Source organism: Hemicordylus capensis, chromosome 1 (genome assembly GCF_027244095.1).
Source record: "Hemicordylus capensis ecotype Gifberg chromosome 1, rHemCap1.1.pri, whole genome shotgun sequence".
Classification (NCBI taxonomy): Eukaryota; Metazoa; Chordata; class Lepidosauria; order Squamata; family Cordylidae; genus Hemicordylus; species Hemicordylus capensis.
In genome coordinates, this window is record NC_069657.1 from 201,922,787 (window position 1) to 201,942,183 (window position 19,397).

Here is a 19,397-nt window from a genome sequence, read left to right on the forward strand (position 1 = left end):
TTCTGTATTTGTCCTGGGACTGTGGAACGCACTCCTTGTCAAAGTTAGAGCTGCATCATCTCCGATGGCCTTCAGAAGAGCATTGAAGATTCAGCTGTTCAGTCAGGCTTTTAGTTGAATTTTAATTTTAATCAGTTTTTTTAGCTGTTGATGTTATTGTTTGTAATTGTTCTTAACCAATTGTACACCGCCATGAGACGCTTGTGTTTGGTGGTATGTACATGTGCTATATAAATAAAATTGGGAGAAAAATTCAAGAAAATTAGTCAGAATATAAAGATGTTGGTTGTAGCCTTCTTACTGAATGCTCTGAAGTAGCACTTAGAATTTTAAATGGCATGTTGAAGGACTGTTATCAAATCAGTCTGCACCTTTTGCATGATGTAGTATGCAAATAGTGAAGAAATAAGTATTTGTCTGCAGTCCTTGATGATGTTTTGGGTGTGATGCAGAATAAGTCTGAAAGGAAATGAAGTTACAGCTTAGTTACTTTAAAAAACAGGTAGAGTCACAAAGTTTTATGTGGAGAATCGCTACTCTGGATGAAAAGTGTGCCATGAAAGTGGGACAGGTACAACCAGAGGGGGGCATCAAGGTGTACAGAGAAATATTTACTTCTAAATACCTTTAGACTTTACATATGTTATTTCTGTAGTTTAGCTTGTAAACTGTAGTAGACCCACATACTGAGAAAGCAGCATATCAGGCGATTGCTACTACGCTGAGTAGATAGACAGCATCCAAAATCTAGAATCTTGTCATCTTGTTTTTTCATCTCATAGCATCTTGTTTACCATTTGCTACTGAAGTTCCAGACATTCAGTTGCAGTTTACATGTATTAGATGGCCATTAAGAACACCTTGCAGAAATAATTCTTATGTATTGAAGTACCTTGCACATAACGTGCTTGAGAAACAAAACATGATATTTAATACCAAGGTTACCTACTCCTAAAAGTCAGGATAAGTTTGCATTTGCAAGTAAGAGTTGTTTTGATTCCCATTGCAACCAGATTCATGGTGCAACAGGTTGTCTGATTGCTTCACCTTGCCCTCACTTTATCAGGCTGTGATGAGTGAAGTAAAAACTTAATTTAGCTTACCATGATTTAACTGGGAATGGAGGCACTTAATGAAGACATTGGATGACTCTCTTTCTCACTCTCCTGGTTACAGTGCTGGTCTAGGCAATCCCACATTTCAGTTTACATAAAGTGATAGAAATGGGCCCATTGTGGAAATAAAACTCAGTTAAAGAATCTCCTCCTCCCTTCTCTGACCATCTGTCATGTTCCTGCATTCCATCATCCTTTCCCCTTCTTTCTGCTTCCCTGTTCTTCTCCCATTTACTGTCAGGAAGGGACAGCGCTGAAGGGCCAATTCAGTACCGCACGGCGCCGGCAGAGACTAGCAGCAGCAGTGGCTACAACAGTGAGTGATGGTCAAGGCACCTACAGTTTTAAAGATGGGAAGCGGTTTATATTGAATGTCTTCTAGTGATGCGCTTGAGATCTACTTCAGATGTTTGTGGGAATGACACTTTGGGGAGTCACAAGGTCAGCCGTGCCACATAACAAAAAGTGTTGTGGGCTCACAAACCATTTAATTTACATGTGCTTTATGCAGCCAAATACACTTTTTAAAAAAATGTATACAGTCCAGCCAAACATAGGCACTTTTAAGTTCCATTGGTTTCAATGAGAAAAAGTTAAGCATGTGGTGAACAATTGAATTGAATTTGGATTAGGCTTTAAAGTGCTTAGCTGGATGGTATGCAGTTCTTTAAAAAATAAAAACAGCTTTTTCTCTCACGGGCACAAGAGTGGATTTGTGCATGCTTTCTGAGCCAAATTCTACATTTTGTATGCATGGTTCTCCTTGTGATGTGCACTGAGCACATAAAGGCTAGCTGTAGTTCTCTCTGGTAGCATGTCTATTGAGGTAGCACATCAATGAAAAGTAGCCTCGCCACAAGCTCTAGTAACTGTACTTATTTCAAATACTCCAATAACTGCAAATAGCCCGTTGCATATGCTCTTGTATGATGCGGCAACTGACCATATAACTTCCATCACTCAGTAACATCCCATCTGCTGCAGGTGACTCTTCTCTCTCTGCTCTGGGACAGAGACTGTAGGTCTGGGAGAGTTAAGATGTTTGCAACCAAGCAACTGACTTCTGACCTGCAAGCACAAAATATAGTGAGAAAAAATGTCACTGTGATGAGTCAGGGAGTGAGAAGAGCTCTAATCATATTCTGTTATTTCATGAAATCTACCATAGGGATTCTTCCAGATCAAAAGACGATTACATCTTTTGTAGAAGCCTCACAAAACTCATTGAGACAGCCCGGCGAACAGACAAACAGCAGTCCCCACTTTTTTGAATGGCCATCACATAAGAAGCAGCAGACTGATCCCCTATTGGGTGAAATTCAAATAAAGAATGCATAACTGGACACACCATGCATATAAAAAAGGGTGGAGTTTGGCATATAGAGAAAATATGTGAAGCCACCTTAAGTGGTGAGAGAATTAGGCCTCAGTGAAATTAATTATGGCATTTGTTTTCACTCATAACATATATAGCATCAAATAATAGGAAAGTAGCTATATATTTATGGCTCTGAAACTGCAGCCCTATAGCCAGTTATTTGGGGAGTAAGTCTCTTTGAACTTAGAAGGCCTTGCTTCTGAGTATACATGCCTATGGTCATGCTGTAATTCCATCAAGCAACTATGGTAAAACTAGATTTAAGACAGGTGGTTACCAGGTCCATCACAGAATTCCATCGTGCTAGATTATATTATTACATACATTTTGTTTCTGGTCCAAAGTCTCAAAAAGTCATATTACTGCCACTACCAGTTCTTTTCTTTTCTTTTCTTTTCTTTCAAATAACAGACTTCTGGAGAAAGAAAATTTAGTCACACTGAAAGTGTGTATAATTTGGTTCATCTGAATAGCTGGGAGTGACTGGTTTTTCATATAAAGTTCAAATGAAAGAAGATTTCTCTGTGTAGGTTTACACTGACATAAATCATATAGGAATGGCACAGTAGCCATTCAACACTATGTTCAACACTTGTAGAACAGATCTGTATGCAGGTACAGTTATTCACACATTGTACCTGTGTACAGCCGCACTTCCTATCTTACACTGATACACTGCCTGTTTGTCCCATGCATTTAATGGGCCTGTACCTAGGTCCACTTTTAAAATGAATGCAGATACAGTCATTCACACAAACACATGTTCAAATGTACAGACATCTGTACACTTGTACAATATTATGTCCTGAATAGGACTAGTGAATTTGGATTATCAAGAAATGAGAGGCTCTGTGATAGCAAGGGCTCCCCAGTATTTCACTGAAGACAGAAAAATGTAGCAGGGCCTGCTGCGGCCCACTAAGAGTGCTTACAGATGTACTTTTTCTTTTCAGTTGATGCAGTTTCTCCCAGCTTAGTATGACCAAAATTTTCAAGCTGTGTGGCAAACATATCTGCCCCCCTTTTTGAAGTCGCATTCTACCACACCAGTGGATTGAAAACTAGAGCAGGTGTTTCTTCCACCCCAAGAGACCTGTATTACATTGAGAGGCACATTTTACTAAACAATTTAGTAAGAGTAAATGTTTAAAAAACTTAGTCTTCATAGAAGAACAGCCAGTTCCTCTAGTGCCTCAGGTGACAAGTGCAAATATGTTTTCCTCAAGCCTGAATATGTTTTTCCTGCTCAGAGCTGTGGAACTTGAGCAGGGACAGGTTCTGTTATGCTATTTTTCAATGGGTCACAAAACCTGGAACTTACCAAGTAGTAATGAAAATGGGAAGATTGCCCTTTGCCAGTGGAACAGTAGACAGTGAAGGAAGGAAAACATTTGCTCTGGACTCGTTCTTCATCCCTGTATCTGTGAGAGTAAAGAACTTTTCATGCTTCCACATTTGCCAGTGGTCATGTAAAAGGGAGGACGAATAGAGATGAGATTCCTCTTCTGGGATAAATTTTTATGTAAATGTATAGTTCTGAAACTTGGGGGGAAAGTTGAAGTGAAAGAGCAGGCCACTGAACCCAGGCAAAAATGTTGGGAATGCTTGCCTATGAATGAGGAATGGAATGTAAAAGAAGAGGGGAAGATGGATAGTGCATCTGGGAGGCATGCATAAATGTGAATAATACAGAAGAGGCAGTGTAGGGGGAGACAGCAGCATAGAGTTATCCAGTGGATGCTATGGCCAATTTACGTGCAGATGAAGAAACTGGGGGAAACATGGGTGTTTTTTTTAATGGAAGGTTGTGTTGCAACTGAGAAAAGTATGTCTATACTGTGGATGGCAAACATGCATTGTGCCACACCTGCACAAATAAAATGGTACATCTGTACTCACCTTCACATAACAGTCCATGTACCTTCCAGTCTCCACTGGAAGTATGAGCCTTGGAGGGAAGCTTTCCTTATGCAGCATTATATACTTTCCACATATATTGTCACAATTCAACGCTTTACAAATTTCTTTCCAAAGTGTATCCACATTTTCCAAAATAAATCTTTTGGCCTCTATTTGTGGGGAAAAAATCTTTAATTTTAACCCACAGTTACCATATTAGCCAGTTATTTCAACTAATTGCTTAATTCTCTCTACCCTAACACTACCCTCATTCCAGATGTTTGGTCTAATTTTTAGCCAGTTGGCCTGAGATACAACCCGCTCCCCAACCCTAATTATTTAATACAGCACAAGTTTGTACTGGATTTGATTCCTGAAACTGAAAATTGAAAGGTTGTTATTAAAACACCTAATACTTCTAGCTCGTGTTCACAAATTATCCTCTGCCCTTGCATTCCTTGGAAATGAATGAGACTTGGAATTGTTGTAAGGAAATGGTTTTAAATTATTACTTTAATATGTATTTGTTTAGCCAATATTGGAATATTTGATCTACCCTGTTTTCAGGGTTGAAAAATATAGATTGAGAGGCATAGTTGCACTGTTCTTTACCAGCATACTGGCCAACATTTTTTAAAAAAATGAGTTGAATGGCTCTCGTCCATGCCAGTAAGATAATTTCAGGTGTTATAATTCAGATCATTCAGATCATTTTTGTAAATTTTGTAAATATTGGTTTGGGATTCAAAGTGCCACGTGTGTGCATGCACTTCATGCACACTCTGGAACTTTTCTTTCTTCTTCCCATCTACAGATCCTTGTGCAACATTTGTCTGCTGCCAAAGTTCCCTTAAATATGGGGAACAACTTGTTGGACAGCATGGAGGGAGAGTTACAGGGGGAGTTTCAGAAATTTCTCCTACGTCCTTTGGATTCTGGGTGCTGACAGTCAGTGTGCAACAAATTAGCATTCCATATTTGGAGCAGAAGCATACCCATTTGCCCTTTTTTCTATAGAACTGTGCTAACTATGAATAGACCAAGTAATCGATGCAAGAGCTTTTCGGTCCTTGGATCTTCTAACCCCAGCAGAGCCATTCATATGCTGAAGAATGGTGCTCTTCTCACTCCTAGCTCTTCCTCCTTTGTACACTGGTCTACAAAGTTGGACAGTTACAATTTTGAAAGGTAGCTCTAGATTTTGTTGTTCCGTTATAGGTTCTATCCTGAACTTCCTCTCAGTTTATTGCAATATCAGCCCTTCCAAGGAGCTTTGATAATTGTTGCTATTGTTGGTTTTTGCAATAGTAGTGCTAATGAAGAAGACATAGTTAGACTTGGAGTAAATGGCTTAAGGACTGAAATAAAAGCTACAGAGAGAGCATTAATATAGTATTAAATGCACTATGTAATGCAAGGATACTGTATGCATTGAAGAAGCAGGTTCCCAGAGAGAGGGAGAGATTAAACACATTTTCTCTTACTTGTCTGAACTAACAAAATAGAACCATGCCATTTCCCCACTCTAAATGTTAACTGAGGTTCAGATTTAGTACTGTTGTTCGGCTGATTAGGAGAAATTGATGAACGTAAACTATCAGATCTTCTAAATGGATACCTAGAAAGTCACAGAGGTGATTATGTGGGACAAATGTGAAAAATTATGCAAGTTTTGTAATTTCTTATATATGGTTAAATGAGACATTTAAATTGGCTGACATCCTAACTAAAACTGAGCGTGTGCCACCAAAAATGGCATGTGTGTAGCAATAGTGTCCCCACTTCTGAAGTGTAGGGGCTTGTGTACTTTGGGAGAGCAATATTTGCAATCTCCCCTTCCCTCAGAAGTGCTCTGTGCTGTGCAGAAGTATTTCCATGAGGGTCACACAGCCCTCAGGGCCATTTTGTTGCACAAAGCACTTCTGGGGGAAGGGGAACCAGTGAAAATTGGTCCCCCCGTGCATGAACCCCTGTGCTTGAGAAACAGTGATCCTATCGCAACATGCGCACCTTTTTTAATTGCATGATGTGCACAGCTTTAGTTAGGATGTCACCCATTGTATAGTGTTGGAGCCCTAGTCTCTGAAAATACTTGAGCAAATAATATTTTGAGCCAGTTCTCAGTGGTTATTGTAACTGAGTTGACATTCTTTTGAAATGTAGAGTAATATGACTTTTTATGCTGGCTGTTTTCGGATGTTTCAAAGCATGCAATATATTTTGCAATAATTTTTCAGACATGGTCATTTAAATAACACAAGTTATTTGGATAACAATGTTATTTAGCACTGAACTTTATATTGGAGTGCCAAATTGAGTTGCATTAATAGAAATGCTTAATATCATGCTGCAGATCTTGCATAAGGTTGCGTGCATTTGTCTTGCATGCACATGTCTCACAGAACAGTGTGAATATTAATACTAAGAAGCACCATAGGTGTATGTGTGTATACATAAATGAATATATATTATGTGTACATTTCTAAACTGCACATATCCCATGTATATAAAATACACATATTATATGAAAACATATACACGAAATGTATATGCAAACATATATTTTGAAAAGGGAATGAAAAGTAGAAATGGCATAACAAATTGAGTGTTTTGGAGACATAATTTAAGAGACAACCTTGCATTGTATAGATAAATATGCTAAGCTGAAATTGTCATTTTAGATTAAAAGAGAGTCTAGCTTCACAGTATGTGATTTGTAGCTGTACTAATGCAGTAGATCTAATATCAATTTCCAGATGCAACAAAGCTTTCATAAATCTGTCAGTAAATTCACTTTTGGAATGTTTAGCTATATTTTTGGTTTGGTGGCAAAACTAGTATCCTTTAAATCTTGTTTCTGTAGCTACTAACACATTCTTCATGCAAATATGAAAGACCAGACTCCAAATGGGAGCAAAGTTCTCTCTCCTGAAATGCCACCTTTCACTTTTTCACAAATGATTCTGGAAGACAGTTTACTTCAGCACTTTAAAAAAACCAGCATTTCATTCCTCCCCCCTTCCCTCAAATATATGATTATATTTTGCTTTTAAAATATTTTAGACTCTCTTGCTTTTTCACATCGCTAGCTATGGCTGTATGGGTGGATTGAAACATTTCAGTCTACCATATCTATTCCTTATATAGTGTAAGAGAAACTTAAATTAATGCTCAAAATGCATCTGCATTGGTTTAAAAGGAAGAAAATTGATTTGGGTGCTCTCTGACAAATAAACAGAACTCCTTCTGTCAAGGAGATTAAATAACCATCTCTTGGCAAAAGTGCCAATACCTGTGAATATTAAGCATTATGGTAACATGAGAAATGCCTCATGGTGGGTGTACCTGATGTTCCATGGAGGAAAGATACAGACCTGTATATCTTGTTACTTCTCAATTTAGGTTCCTTTCAGTGCTACAATGTCTCCTGTTCGGCTCCATTCATCCAATCCCAACCTTTGTGCAGACATCGAATTTCAGACGCCTCCAAGCCACGTATCTGACCCCCTGGAAAGCTCCACAGACTACATAAAACTCCAAGAAGAGTTTTGCCTCATGGCACAGAAAGGTAACTGCCTGTGTACAAACTGCATCTCACAGGAAGTAATATTTCATACACGTGAACAAGCTTAATCCAGGATTGTGTGGGTGTCTTTGTCTGTAGCTGGCTCGCTTGCTTGTTTTGGTTGTGCGAAAAGAAGAGGAGAGTAGGTTGAATGACCAAAGGCTCAAGGACAGGGTTCCTTTTCTGATTCAGAAGAACTCGTATGTTTTAATTTTGAAAATACTCCATATTTCCAGATCCCCTTTACAGAAAGCTGCAGTCACATGGGAGCTACTTCCCCATGGTGCTGTTCCGCTTGGCTGTGCTGCATATGTGACTACAGTACTACTACAGTTGTGTTGAGTAAGGCAGACTGTGTGTGTGTGTTTTCCACCTGATCAGCCTCTTGGTATGGACACCCTCTTTTTAAATGTCAGGTTTTCTGAAGCCTTTCAGATATGTTGAGAGCATTTTAGTCTCTTTCAGTGTAACATTTTTGTGTAACATTCAAAGGATATACCAAATTTACCTGGTTTCATTTGGTTTATTACACAGCAATAAATGTTAGAAAACTAGCCTCCTTTTGGAAGGTTTGGGGTTGGGGGACCCAAATGACATGTTGACACATTTTAAGACCACACAAAAATCACTAGTAGCTATGTTGGTCTGTTAGAAAAATCTAAAAATCCAATATGAACATAAGAAGCTGCCGTATACCAAGTCAGAGCATTGGTCCATCTAGTTCAGTATTGTCTACACCAGTGTTTCTCAAACTTTTTGGAGTCAAGGACCGCTAAATTCTTCGTGCAGAGTTTCAAGGACCGCTACATTCTTCATGCGCAGTTTCCCAGACCAGCAGTTAGTAAAGGGGTTTCAAGTCTGTCTGTCTATCTATCTATCTATCTATCTATCTATCTATCTATCTATCTATCTATCTATCAGACTTCTCTACTGCCCAAAACTTGCATCTCTGGGCAGTTTAGAATGAAAATAATATAAGCATTAAAATAATTAAATTTGGAATCTTTTGCAAACATGGAATATTAGGGGTTCTTAACCTTGTGTCCCTCAGTTAAACTCCCATAACCCCCAACAACAATGGCATTTGGCCATTATGGCTGGAGATTATGGGAGTAGAAGTCCACCAACATCTGGGTACCCAAGGTTGAGAACCCCTGAATCTAAAAGCCTGGGTGAACAAATTTGTCTCCAGTATGTCTTCAGTATGTGCAGGGTGGGGGTGGAGGTGCTTGTGATTACTCAATGGAGAGGGGATGTTGGGCCATTAGAAAAATCCAAAAGCTACATGGGGCCAATGAAAACAACATACAAGCAAGCCGCACTGATGCAAGAGAGAAACAGCGTTCCCTCTCAAGGCGCCTCGATCACAACAGGCAGCTGGGTTTCAACCAACCAACCTTTGGCTGCAAACAATGAGCATGCAAGAACCAGCAGCCCTTCAAGTGGCGCCCACTGCCATACTTTTTCCTCCATGCCCCCGCACTGCATACAGTTTGAAGCTGTAAAGATAGGGAATAAGATAGCTGTAGGAAGATCTCAGCAGCACGTGGAGGCAAGGCACAAGAAGGGTCCCATGTCTCCGTGATACTCTTCCTCTTCCGTACCATGTGCAAAATTGAGGAAGTGAGTGCCTTGATTTCAGTTGGGGTGGGGTGGGGTTGACTCCCAGTCAGGGACCGGCACTCAACCCTTCGGGGACCGGCAGCGGTCCAGGGACCAGTGGTTGAGAAACACTGGTCTACACAGACTGGCAGCGGCTTCTCCAAGGTTGCAGGCTGGAGTCTCTCTCATCCCTATCTAGGAGAAGCCTGGAACTTAAAACCTTCTGCATGCAGGCATGCAGGTGCTCTTCCCAGAGCTGCCATCCCCTAAAGGGAATTTCTTACAGTGCTCACATGTAGTCTCCCATTCAAATGCAACCAGGACAGACATGCTTAGCAAAGGGGACATTTCATGTTTGCTACCACAAGACCAGCTCTCCTTCCATCTAGTGATACCTTTATTAGGGCCAATCAAACCAACACAAAGTCTTCGAAGTATTTCCATAGAACTCTTCATCAAGCTAGATGCTAAGCAAAGCATAAAAAGGGTAAGGGAAACTGGGCATGTGGTGAGAAGCCCAAAAACCTGCAGTTTAAGTCTTAAAATGGAGTTTAGAAGGCGTTACACAGACTCAATTGATTTGCTTCACAGGGTGCTAGCCAGTTTTAAAAAACAGAGAATAAACAGTTCCCCCTGATGCCCAGCAGACACTAACATGCAGCCTGGTTCAACATGACCTAAGCCACTCCAGGTTTACAAGGGCTACGGAAATATCCTGAGCTCTTTTTTCCCTTTCCTTTTTAAAAGGAAAATAAACTATCTAAGCCACCTTCATCAGTGCTGCTTTTGTGTACAAGATCTGACAGCAGAACATGAGTAAGAAGGTGGTAAAGACCTCCTAATAAATCCTTTATTTCATGTCAAATTAATTAGGTTTGTGTCTTGCTCCCTGATTCATAGAACACATGCAGTATCTTAGTTATGTCCCTCTGTCCGACAGAATAAGAGTGGCTGTGAAGTATTAATTCCTGTCTATGCAGTAGAGACATTATTATGTGAGTAATGGTCAGAGTGTTTGAAATGACTACTACAAATCAAAACAGATATTGAAACTGCTTACATACCAAAAATACTTTTAAATACAAAACATTCATACCCATAAATGTCTGATATTTGAATTTTGAAAGGTTGTCATCTTGCACATTTAACTTGAATACTGAATACATTTTAGTTGAAACAGACAGAGCAATAGACAAAGAACTCGTATTTGACTTAAAAATAAGTTTGACCCTGCAATATGCATCTCCCACAGACTGCATAGTGTAGTTGTTAGAGTGCTGGACTAGGACCAGGGAGACCTGAGTTCAAATCCCCATTCAGCCATGAAACTAGCTGGGTGACTCTGGGCCAGTCACTTCTCTCTCAGCCTAGGCTACAGGTACTTCACAGGGTTGTTGTAAAAGAGAAACTCAAGTATGTAGTACACTGCTCTGGGCTCCTTGGAGGAAGAGCGGGATATAAAATGTAAATAATAATAAATAAAATAATAATATCAAGCAAATCTGGCATTTTTCTCTTCACAAAGCTTGTTTGCACCTCCCCAAGTTTAATAATAAACACAAAGCAAAAATCGACATTGCTGGCTTTGCTTACTCTGCTCCTGGAGTTATGTGTTTGAGGCAGGGCAGTCAAAAAGAAATAGTAGAAGCAGCATTATGTTTTTTCATGCTGACCTTCAGTCAGGGCTGTATGCACAGGCATTGAAGTCTCTGTGTTACGTGAAATATTCAACACTGAGAATTTCCATATTTTATTCAATTCTATTCTATTTCTAGCCTTAAGATGGCAAAGATAGACTTGGAAGTCTCTGAGCAAGGTCTTGTGAAATCTCAGAGGCCAGGGGTGGGGGTGGGGAGTTGTTGGGGTCAGGCAGAACTTTAGTGCTCTGCATAGCTCTTTGCCTTTCCCATGATTAGCAGTGACAGGAAGTGTGCAAAATAAGTATCTGTATGCAAATATGCACAATTTCATAGGTAGCAGAATTCAACTTTTCTTGATACACAATTGGAGCTACCTTTTCTGCAGAAAACAAAATTAAATCAAAAGGTGTGTTTCCAAGAATATGGAAAACTCCTATATCGGGCATTAGCAATATAGGAAGGTGCTAAAATGCATCATCTCATGCTGCGTTGGAGAAGGCAATGGTAAACCCCTCCTGTATTCTACCAAGAAAACCACATGGCTCTGTGGTCTCCAGGAGTTGACACTCAATGGCACAACCTTTCCTTTCGTATATACAGCCTTGCCTTTAAGAACTTCAATAATAATTAGCATTTGCATACAGTTTTCTGCGTGTTCAAAGCACAACATTAATTATCTTGTAATCCTTATACCTTGTAAAGTAAGTGTTACTATCCTCATATACAGCTGGGGAGTGGAGGCTGAAAGGTAATGGCTTTCTTAAGGTCACCCAGTGAGTTCATGGCAGAGATTTGAACCACTGAAGTCCTGATTTGCAGCTCAGTCTCTTAGACACTATGCTACACCAACTTTACTGTGCTGATAATCACTAGCACATTGTTGTCTTTTTCAGACATATGGAGTTAACCTGCTAAAACCTCTCTGTTGATTACTCTCATAATAAGTAATGGCAGTTAGGGGTGTGCACAAAACCGGCTGGCCTAGTTCGGTTTGAATCTAAACAGGATCCGAATAGAACAGGACCAGTTCGGTTTTGCCCCCCATCAAAAAACCCCTGAGTTCGGTTTGGTTCAGGAGTCTTGATTGATTGATTGATTGATTGATTGATTGATTTCTATGCCGCCCTTCCAAAAATGGCTCAGGGCAGTTTACACAGAGAAATAATAAATAAATAAGATGGATCCCTGTCCCCAAAGGGCTCACAATTTAATGAGCCCTTTGGGATCTAATGAGCCCTTAATTCTATTAAAATTAAATGTTTAATTTTAAACATTTTTTAATATTTAACCCCTCCAAGGGGCTTCTCTAAGGCTGCGCGGGGGGGGGGGTCCATGGAGGTTCCCCCTCCCCCTGCTGGCCTTCCTTCTGCCAAAAATCACCTAGTTTGGGTATTCTTTGGCCCTTTCAGGGCCTTTCCCCCTTGTAGTGGACATTTTGGAGGCCGCCACGCATGCGCAATGGGCCTCTGCGTGGCCTGGATCATGACCCAGCCACTCGGGCCCATTGTGCATGTGCGGCAGCCTCCAAAATGGCCACTGAGATGGGAAAAGGCCCCCAAAGGGCTGAAGGATACCCGAGATGGGCAGTATTTTGCACAAGGAAGGCCGGCAGGGGGAGGGGGGACCTCCATGGAGCCCCACCCCTCGGTGACCTTGGAGAAGCCTCCCAGAGGGGGTGAGTACTAATAATTTTTAAAAATTACTCCTGAACCCCCACGAACATCTGGGGTCGGACTGAACAGGTAGTGGTTCGGTTCAACCCCAAACTGTTGAACTGAACTGGTTCGATGTCAAAGACGTTAGATGTCAAACTTGCTTGCACATGCCTAATAACCGTTGAAGAGTAGGAAGGATGCAGTTTCTCCTTTACCTAAATAAGGAGGGGGCTCCAGAGTTCTGCCTTTTGGCTCAATTCAGACACATTTAGGAGGCTGGCTGGTAAAAATTCTTAGCAGCACCTGATATTTCATAGGTGACTTTCCATCACAATCTGAAAGCTGTGAATTTTGATGCATCTTTTTCAATTTACTGTGATTGATTTTTCAGGGAACTAAGTAATAGTTTTTCATTCGTTCATTGTGTTGTTGTTTTTAACATTCAAAAAAACCTTGTTCTAAAAATAATTTAATATTTAAGACTAAATTATTTCATTGGGTGTAGTAACTCTTGTTTAAGAAAAGTTGATGAATTTTATAGAAGCTTTAACTGTCCCCTTTGCTAAGCAGGGTCCACCCTGGTTTGCATTTGAATGGGAGGCTACGTACGTGAGCACTGTAAGATATTTCCCTCAGGGGATTGGGCCGCTCTGGGAAGAGCATCTGTGTGCTTTCATGCACGAGGTCCAAGTTCCCTCCCTGGCATCTCCAAGATAAGGCTGAGAGAGCTTCCTGCCTGCAAACTTGGAGAAGCCACTGACAGTCTGTGTAGACAGAACTGAGCTAGATGAACCAATGGTCTGACTCTGTATAAGGCAGCTTCCTATGTCCCTATGTCATCAAATCCCAAACCAGAGATTTGAGTTGAAAATCCTTGGGAAAGTAGTATTCAGTTTAGTAAAAACAAACAAACTGGGGAACTCTTTCAGGTTCCTTAGATAAGATCCTGTCTGATAGGTCATCTACTTTGTTAAAATTTACAAATATGTTTATAATGAGAAAAACTATGTATAGGTTATAAAATGCTATTTATGGGTATGATCAGATTCAGTGGTCATGATGCTGGTCCAGTACAGTAACATGTGGCATTATGCTAGGAACCATCCTTCAGGCTATTCCAGCAAACTGTGCTGGTTCCATAGAAGGACACGTACAACACATTGCTATTGGCAGGAAGGAGCTAGGTAACTACTGCACACTTGCAGCATTCTATTAGTCCTTTAGACATATCATCCATCCCTAGGGAAAATAAGAAAATCAGTTACTCAGGGTTTCCCAGCTGGAGAGACAGACCTGGGCAATAGAGTGTAACCACAGTGGGTCCATTCGATCTGATTAGCCTTATGTAAGTTGCTTGTATGTTGTAAATAAGAATAATAAATAACCCACCTGCTGCATTTCTGAGAATAAGGTATCAAATAGGTGTACTGCCAAGTTATAGGAATTAATGGGGTGGGGCATTGCTTTTGCCAATGCTTGGTGTGTGTGTGTGTGTGTGTGTGTGTGTGTGTGTTGTTTTGTTTTTGTTTTCTTTTGTTTTGCTTTGTTTTTCTCCCAGAACAATGCTCCTTTTGACTCAAGCTTGTAAGAGGACTTGAAATAATCAGTCTGTAATATCATGCCTTCTGTGATCTGTATTACAGACAGCACAGCTTATATTGTCTGTCTCAGTACTGAACAAGTTGTTCTAGTAAGAACTTATCAGCCTACTTTCCTTTCCCTGTCTCTACATCTGGACTAAATTTGGTGCAAATTGAGGTCCACAAATTAGCTCTCTTGCACCTTAAATGTTTGTGTGTCCGCCATCTTGGATCAGCGTGGATGTCATTACAAACTGCACCATTGTCCCTGTGTGTCATTCACTACAGCTGTTCCAAATTTCGTTCAAATCTGTTAGACAGTCCTCAAGTTATTGCACTTGTGCATCAAAAGTGTATGCATCTGCCATCTTGGATCGAGGTGGGCGACATCATCACAAACTACACCATTGGCGCATCCCAATGTGTCCCTACAGCTGCAGCAAATTTGGTTCAAATCAGTTAAATGGTTCCCAGGTTAGCCCACTTGTGCCTCAAAAGTTTGTGTCTGCCATCTTGAATTGTCGTGGATGACATCATCACAAGCGATGCCATTGAGGTGTCCATGTGTGTCACTCACTGCAACTGTACCCAATTTGGTTCAAATCGGTTAGACAGTCCACAAATTAGCCCGCTTATGCCTCAGATGTTCATGCAGCCACCATCTTGAACTGAAGTGAATGACATCATCATACACCATGCCATTTGGGCATCCCTATGTATACCTACATCTGTAGCAGCAAATTTGGTTCAAATCAGTTAGGCAGTTCACAAGTTAGTCCACTTGCTCCTCAAAGGTTTACATGCCTGCCATCTTGGATTGAGGTGGATGACATCATCAAAAACTATGCCATTGAGGTGTCCCTATGTGTCACTCACTGCAACTGTACCTAATTTGGTTTAAACTGGTTAGACAGTAGGGATATGCGAAACGATTTGGGTACATAACAATTTGTACTAGAATCTGTCTGATTTGTGTGATTTGTAGACAAAACAAATCCTTGTAGACAAAACAAATCCTCAGTTGCCCAGATTCAGGCATAAAACAAATCACCCCAGATTTGGACCCCAAAAATTTCAGACATTCGGACCTCCATTTTGTGGCCAAAGTGGGTTGGGTGGTAGTGCCCAATGGGTGGAAGCTACCACCCAAATTTCAAAGAAATTGGGCAAAGGGGGATTTTTAAAGAATGTTTGAAGTCTTTAAGCTTTTTCCCATAGGGAATAATGGGGATTTCAGCAGTCTTATAGCTCAAGGGGGGGGGCACCAGGGTGGCCCAGAGCAAGTTGTGGTGGGTGATAGTGCCAAATGGGTGGTAGTTCCCCAATGTTTGTCATTGAATCCACTCTCATTTCCTACCAGATAATCTAGAGGAGAGCTGGTCTTGTTATAGCAGGCATGACTTGTCCCCTTAGCTAAGCAGGGACCACCCTGGTTACATATGAATGGGAGACTAGAAGTGTGAGCACTGTAAGATATTCCCCTCTGGATGGAGCCGCTCTGGGAAGAGCAGAAGGTTTCAAGTTCCCTTCCTGGCTTCTCCAAGATAGGGCTGAGAGATATTCCTTCCTGCAACCTTGGAGGAGGTTGCCAGTCTGTGAAGACAATACTGAGCTAGATAGACCAATGGTCTGACTCAGTATATGGCAGCTTCCTATGTTCCTATGTACTCTCAGAAGAACACCTCAGAAACAACACCCAGTGCCCCATGGGCTTGTCATTTGGGGGGTGGTTGGCACTGTATGTGCACTACACCACACCCTGCTCTGGGCCACCCTGGTGCCCCCCAAATGGAGTTATGGGGCTGCTGAAATTCCCCATTATTCCTTATGGGGAGAAAGCTTAAAGACGTGCAAACTTCAGAAATTCTTAAAAATCACCCCTTTCACCAATTTCTTTGAAATCTGGGTGGTAGCAGGCACCCATTGGGGCACTACCACCTGACCCACTCTTCTGCTCCCGAAACCCCTTTTCTGCCCTGAATCTGCCCCAAAGACATGCCAACTTCAAAAATCTTTTTAAAATCACCCCTTTGCCCAATTCCTTTGAAATCTGGGTGGTAGCTTCCTTGCACCCATTGTGCACCACAACCTGCTCTGGGCCACTCTGGTGCTCCCTCGGAGACTTATAACTAAGGCTGCTGAAATCCCCATTAGCCGACTTGTGCCTCAAAAGTTTATGTATCCACCATCTTGGATCAGGGTAGATGACATCTCCCATCACAAACTACGCCGTTGAGGTGTCCCTATGTGTCCCTACAACTGTACCCAGTTTGGTTCATATTGGTCCAGACTTTGCGAAGTTGATAGGGTGGGACACACAGACACACACACGCAGAATGCCGGGTGGTCTCATAAGCCTACTGGAAAGTAGGCTAAAAATACTGTAGCAAACATGCAATAGGGAAAAAGTGCCATCTATCACTTATCTTGCAGAATTGTACATCACCAAAAGTTCTGTTCCAAGATCAAAGTTGCCTTCTTTATTAGTATTCTGTTAAGCTATTGATCAGTTACAGAGTATAAACAACTTGGAGCTGAGATGCTTATTCCTTTTTTATTTTATTTTTGTTCGAGGGAGAAGTTAAGACTAGATGGGATGGGTATGATTGAGGGCACATGATGTAGCCACTTTGCTGAAGCTAAGCAGGTCTGAGTTTAGTCAGTGCCTGGTTAGGAGACTACCTGCCCTGAGCTCTATCATGGAAAAAAGGCAGCCACAACTGTAATACATAGTTTCTGAATTTTTTAATAAACAATAGGAATATAGGCTCCAGTTTAAAAAGAATCACCTATTCTTTTGTCATGTGTGAATACAAAAAGCCCTGGCACATGCTCAGACCATTTTCATGTGTCCAGGGTAATCCCAGATGGGTACTCAAAAGAGGTAAGTCATGTTTGGGAAATCTAGATCTTAGTATTCTGATTTCTCTTGTGTTGAGATTACAAGCTGACAGTTGTCTCCTAAAGTATTACAGGCTGCATGCAAAGTACTGTGGTGTGTATCCCTTTTGTTTTCTCTGCAGTGCATTCTCTTCTGAAATCTGCCTTCAACAGTATAGCGATAGAGAAAGAGAAGCTTAAGCAGATGGTTTCAGAACAAGATTTCATGGGACACAACACACAGATGACACGTCTCAGGCAATCACTTTCTCAGGTATGAATCACTTTCTCATATGAATATTAGACATATTGCAGATTGTCAACTCTGGAAATACCTGTATTCAGTGACAGTTGCCTGTCACCTAAACAGCAAATGTTGGATAACTTTCTAACTATAAATTATATAATAAAATGGGATAATTTTAAATAATTCCTATCCTGGTCTACTTCATGTCTTCAAGCATACATGAAAAGTAAGAAAAACTGTGCATGGAGAAAAATAAAGATATGTATATATAAATGTAGAAGATAAGACAGGTTTGTGTCCAAATACTATTTCTTTAATTAAAAACGTTAATCAAAATACAAGGTTAATATAACTTGTTTTCCCCACCGCTTGGAACTGGGCTTCTGTCTTTTCTGACTCCTGCTATTATATTGTTTGAGTGTGTATGTGTGTAAACGTGAGTCATGCAAAAATGCTCACTGGGTGGTTTTGTATTTCTGGGTTCCCAAGATAGTCTGATTTATATTTCAGCAAAACTGAACGTACTAATACTCAGTTGGGCATCAGTATCCTCTATGCCTGCCCTGGGTTTATCTTACCTTCATGAGTTGGGTATGACATATTACTGACACAAAGGCAAGTGCAATCCAAGTCTCTCTGGTGTCTTTGCCCTTCCTACCCACCTAGACCATTCAGAGCAGCTTACAGTATTTATCATATACGTATCAGTTACTTTTTATGTCCAATGCATGGAGGTAAGGCAGTCGCAATACTATTGTGCTCCCATGTATTAGTTTCCAGTGTTGTCAAAGTATAAATAACCATATGTACATTCACAATTCTCCAATTAACTGGCCAGACTGAACTACACTAGATCTTCAGAAACCTGCTTTTCTGTACTTTAACTATAAATCCTTTTTGATGGGATGATTTAGCTACTAGAGTATAGCTCGTATTATATCATAGGACTTGCTAAAATTAACCACGAGAATTATACATATGGGACCTGCAACAATATGCTGTAGTGTATTTCAAGCCCCTGAGATGTGTACTGGTATTCAGGGCTCCAGTCTGCCTGGAACAGGAGTCCTGTTGTAATATTCAGGCCTCATAGTAGGGTGGAAAGGAGGAAATGATACCTCTTTTCCTTTCCCATACCCTTGAGACCTTCCTCTAATGCTTTATTTATTTATTTATTTGTTACATTTTATATCCCGCTCTTCCTCCAAAGAGCCCAGAGCGGTGTACTACATTCTTGAGTTTCTCTTTCACAACAACCCTGTGAAGTAGGTTAGGCTGAGAGAGAAGTGACAGGCCCAGAGTCACCCAGCTAGTTTCATGGCTGAATGGGGATTTGAACTTGGGTCCCTCCAATCCTAGTCGAGCACTCTAACCACTATACCATGCTGGCTTACATTTTGATACCACCCCATCCAAAAGCTCTGGGCGGTAATATGCCATAGATTGCTAAAGGGACAGTTTGAGGACTGGCTACCAGCTGGTGGGGGAGAATGGGAAAAGGAAACTGTGGCTGACTAAATTACTCATAAGTAGTCTTGTCTCTTTAACTTCAGTGGCACTGCTCATGCATAATTTAGACTGAATGTCAGCCTCTCCCCCTACTCCTCCTTTCTTTCTTCTTGAAACATCCCTAATAGTGGGTATATTAATCTCATGGCACACATCGCTCCAGCCTTAATCCTTCCCTTCCAGGATACTTCCTGTATTCTGTGGCTGAGCAGGCCAATTGCCTCTCTCTGCCTCAATTTTCTTTTTCCCCTTTCTGCTTTAAACCAGCTGATGGTCTGCTTTAAGAGCCCAGAACATTTTGAAAGGTCCTGGAAGCTCACAGAACCA

The 19,397-nt window shown here is 40.9% G+C and overlaps 1 protein-coding gene across 12 annotated transcripts in view; it reads left to right on the top strand.

Annotated features, from left to right (window-relative positions):
* The window catches only part of OSBPL6 (oxysterol binding protein like 6), a 186,576-nt gene that overhangs the window by 122,622 nt on the left and 44,557 nt on the right, over positions 1-19,397 (top strand). For 8 of the 12 annotated variants that reach the window (XR_008310872.1, XM_053268411.1, XM_053268349.1 and 5 more), the window contains 3 exons: positions 1,357-1,431; positions 7,795-7,960; positions 17,458-17,588. Coding sequence is in view for 11 of the 12 variants with exons in the window: in XM_053268411.1 (XP_053124386.1) it covers positions 1,357-1,431; positions 7,795-7,960; positions 17,458-17,588 (372 nt within the window). In the remaining variant the exon portion in view is untranslated. The remainder of the gene's footprint in view (positions 1-1,356; positions 1,432-7,794; positions 7,961-17,457; positions 17,589-19,397) is intronic. The other 4 variants (XM_053268359.1, XM_053268391.1, XM_053268383.1 and 1 more) reach the window with 1 other exon arrangement.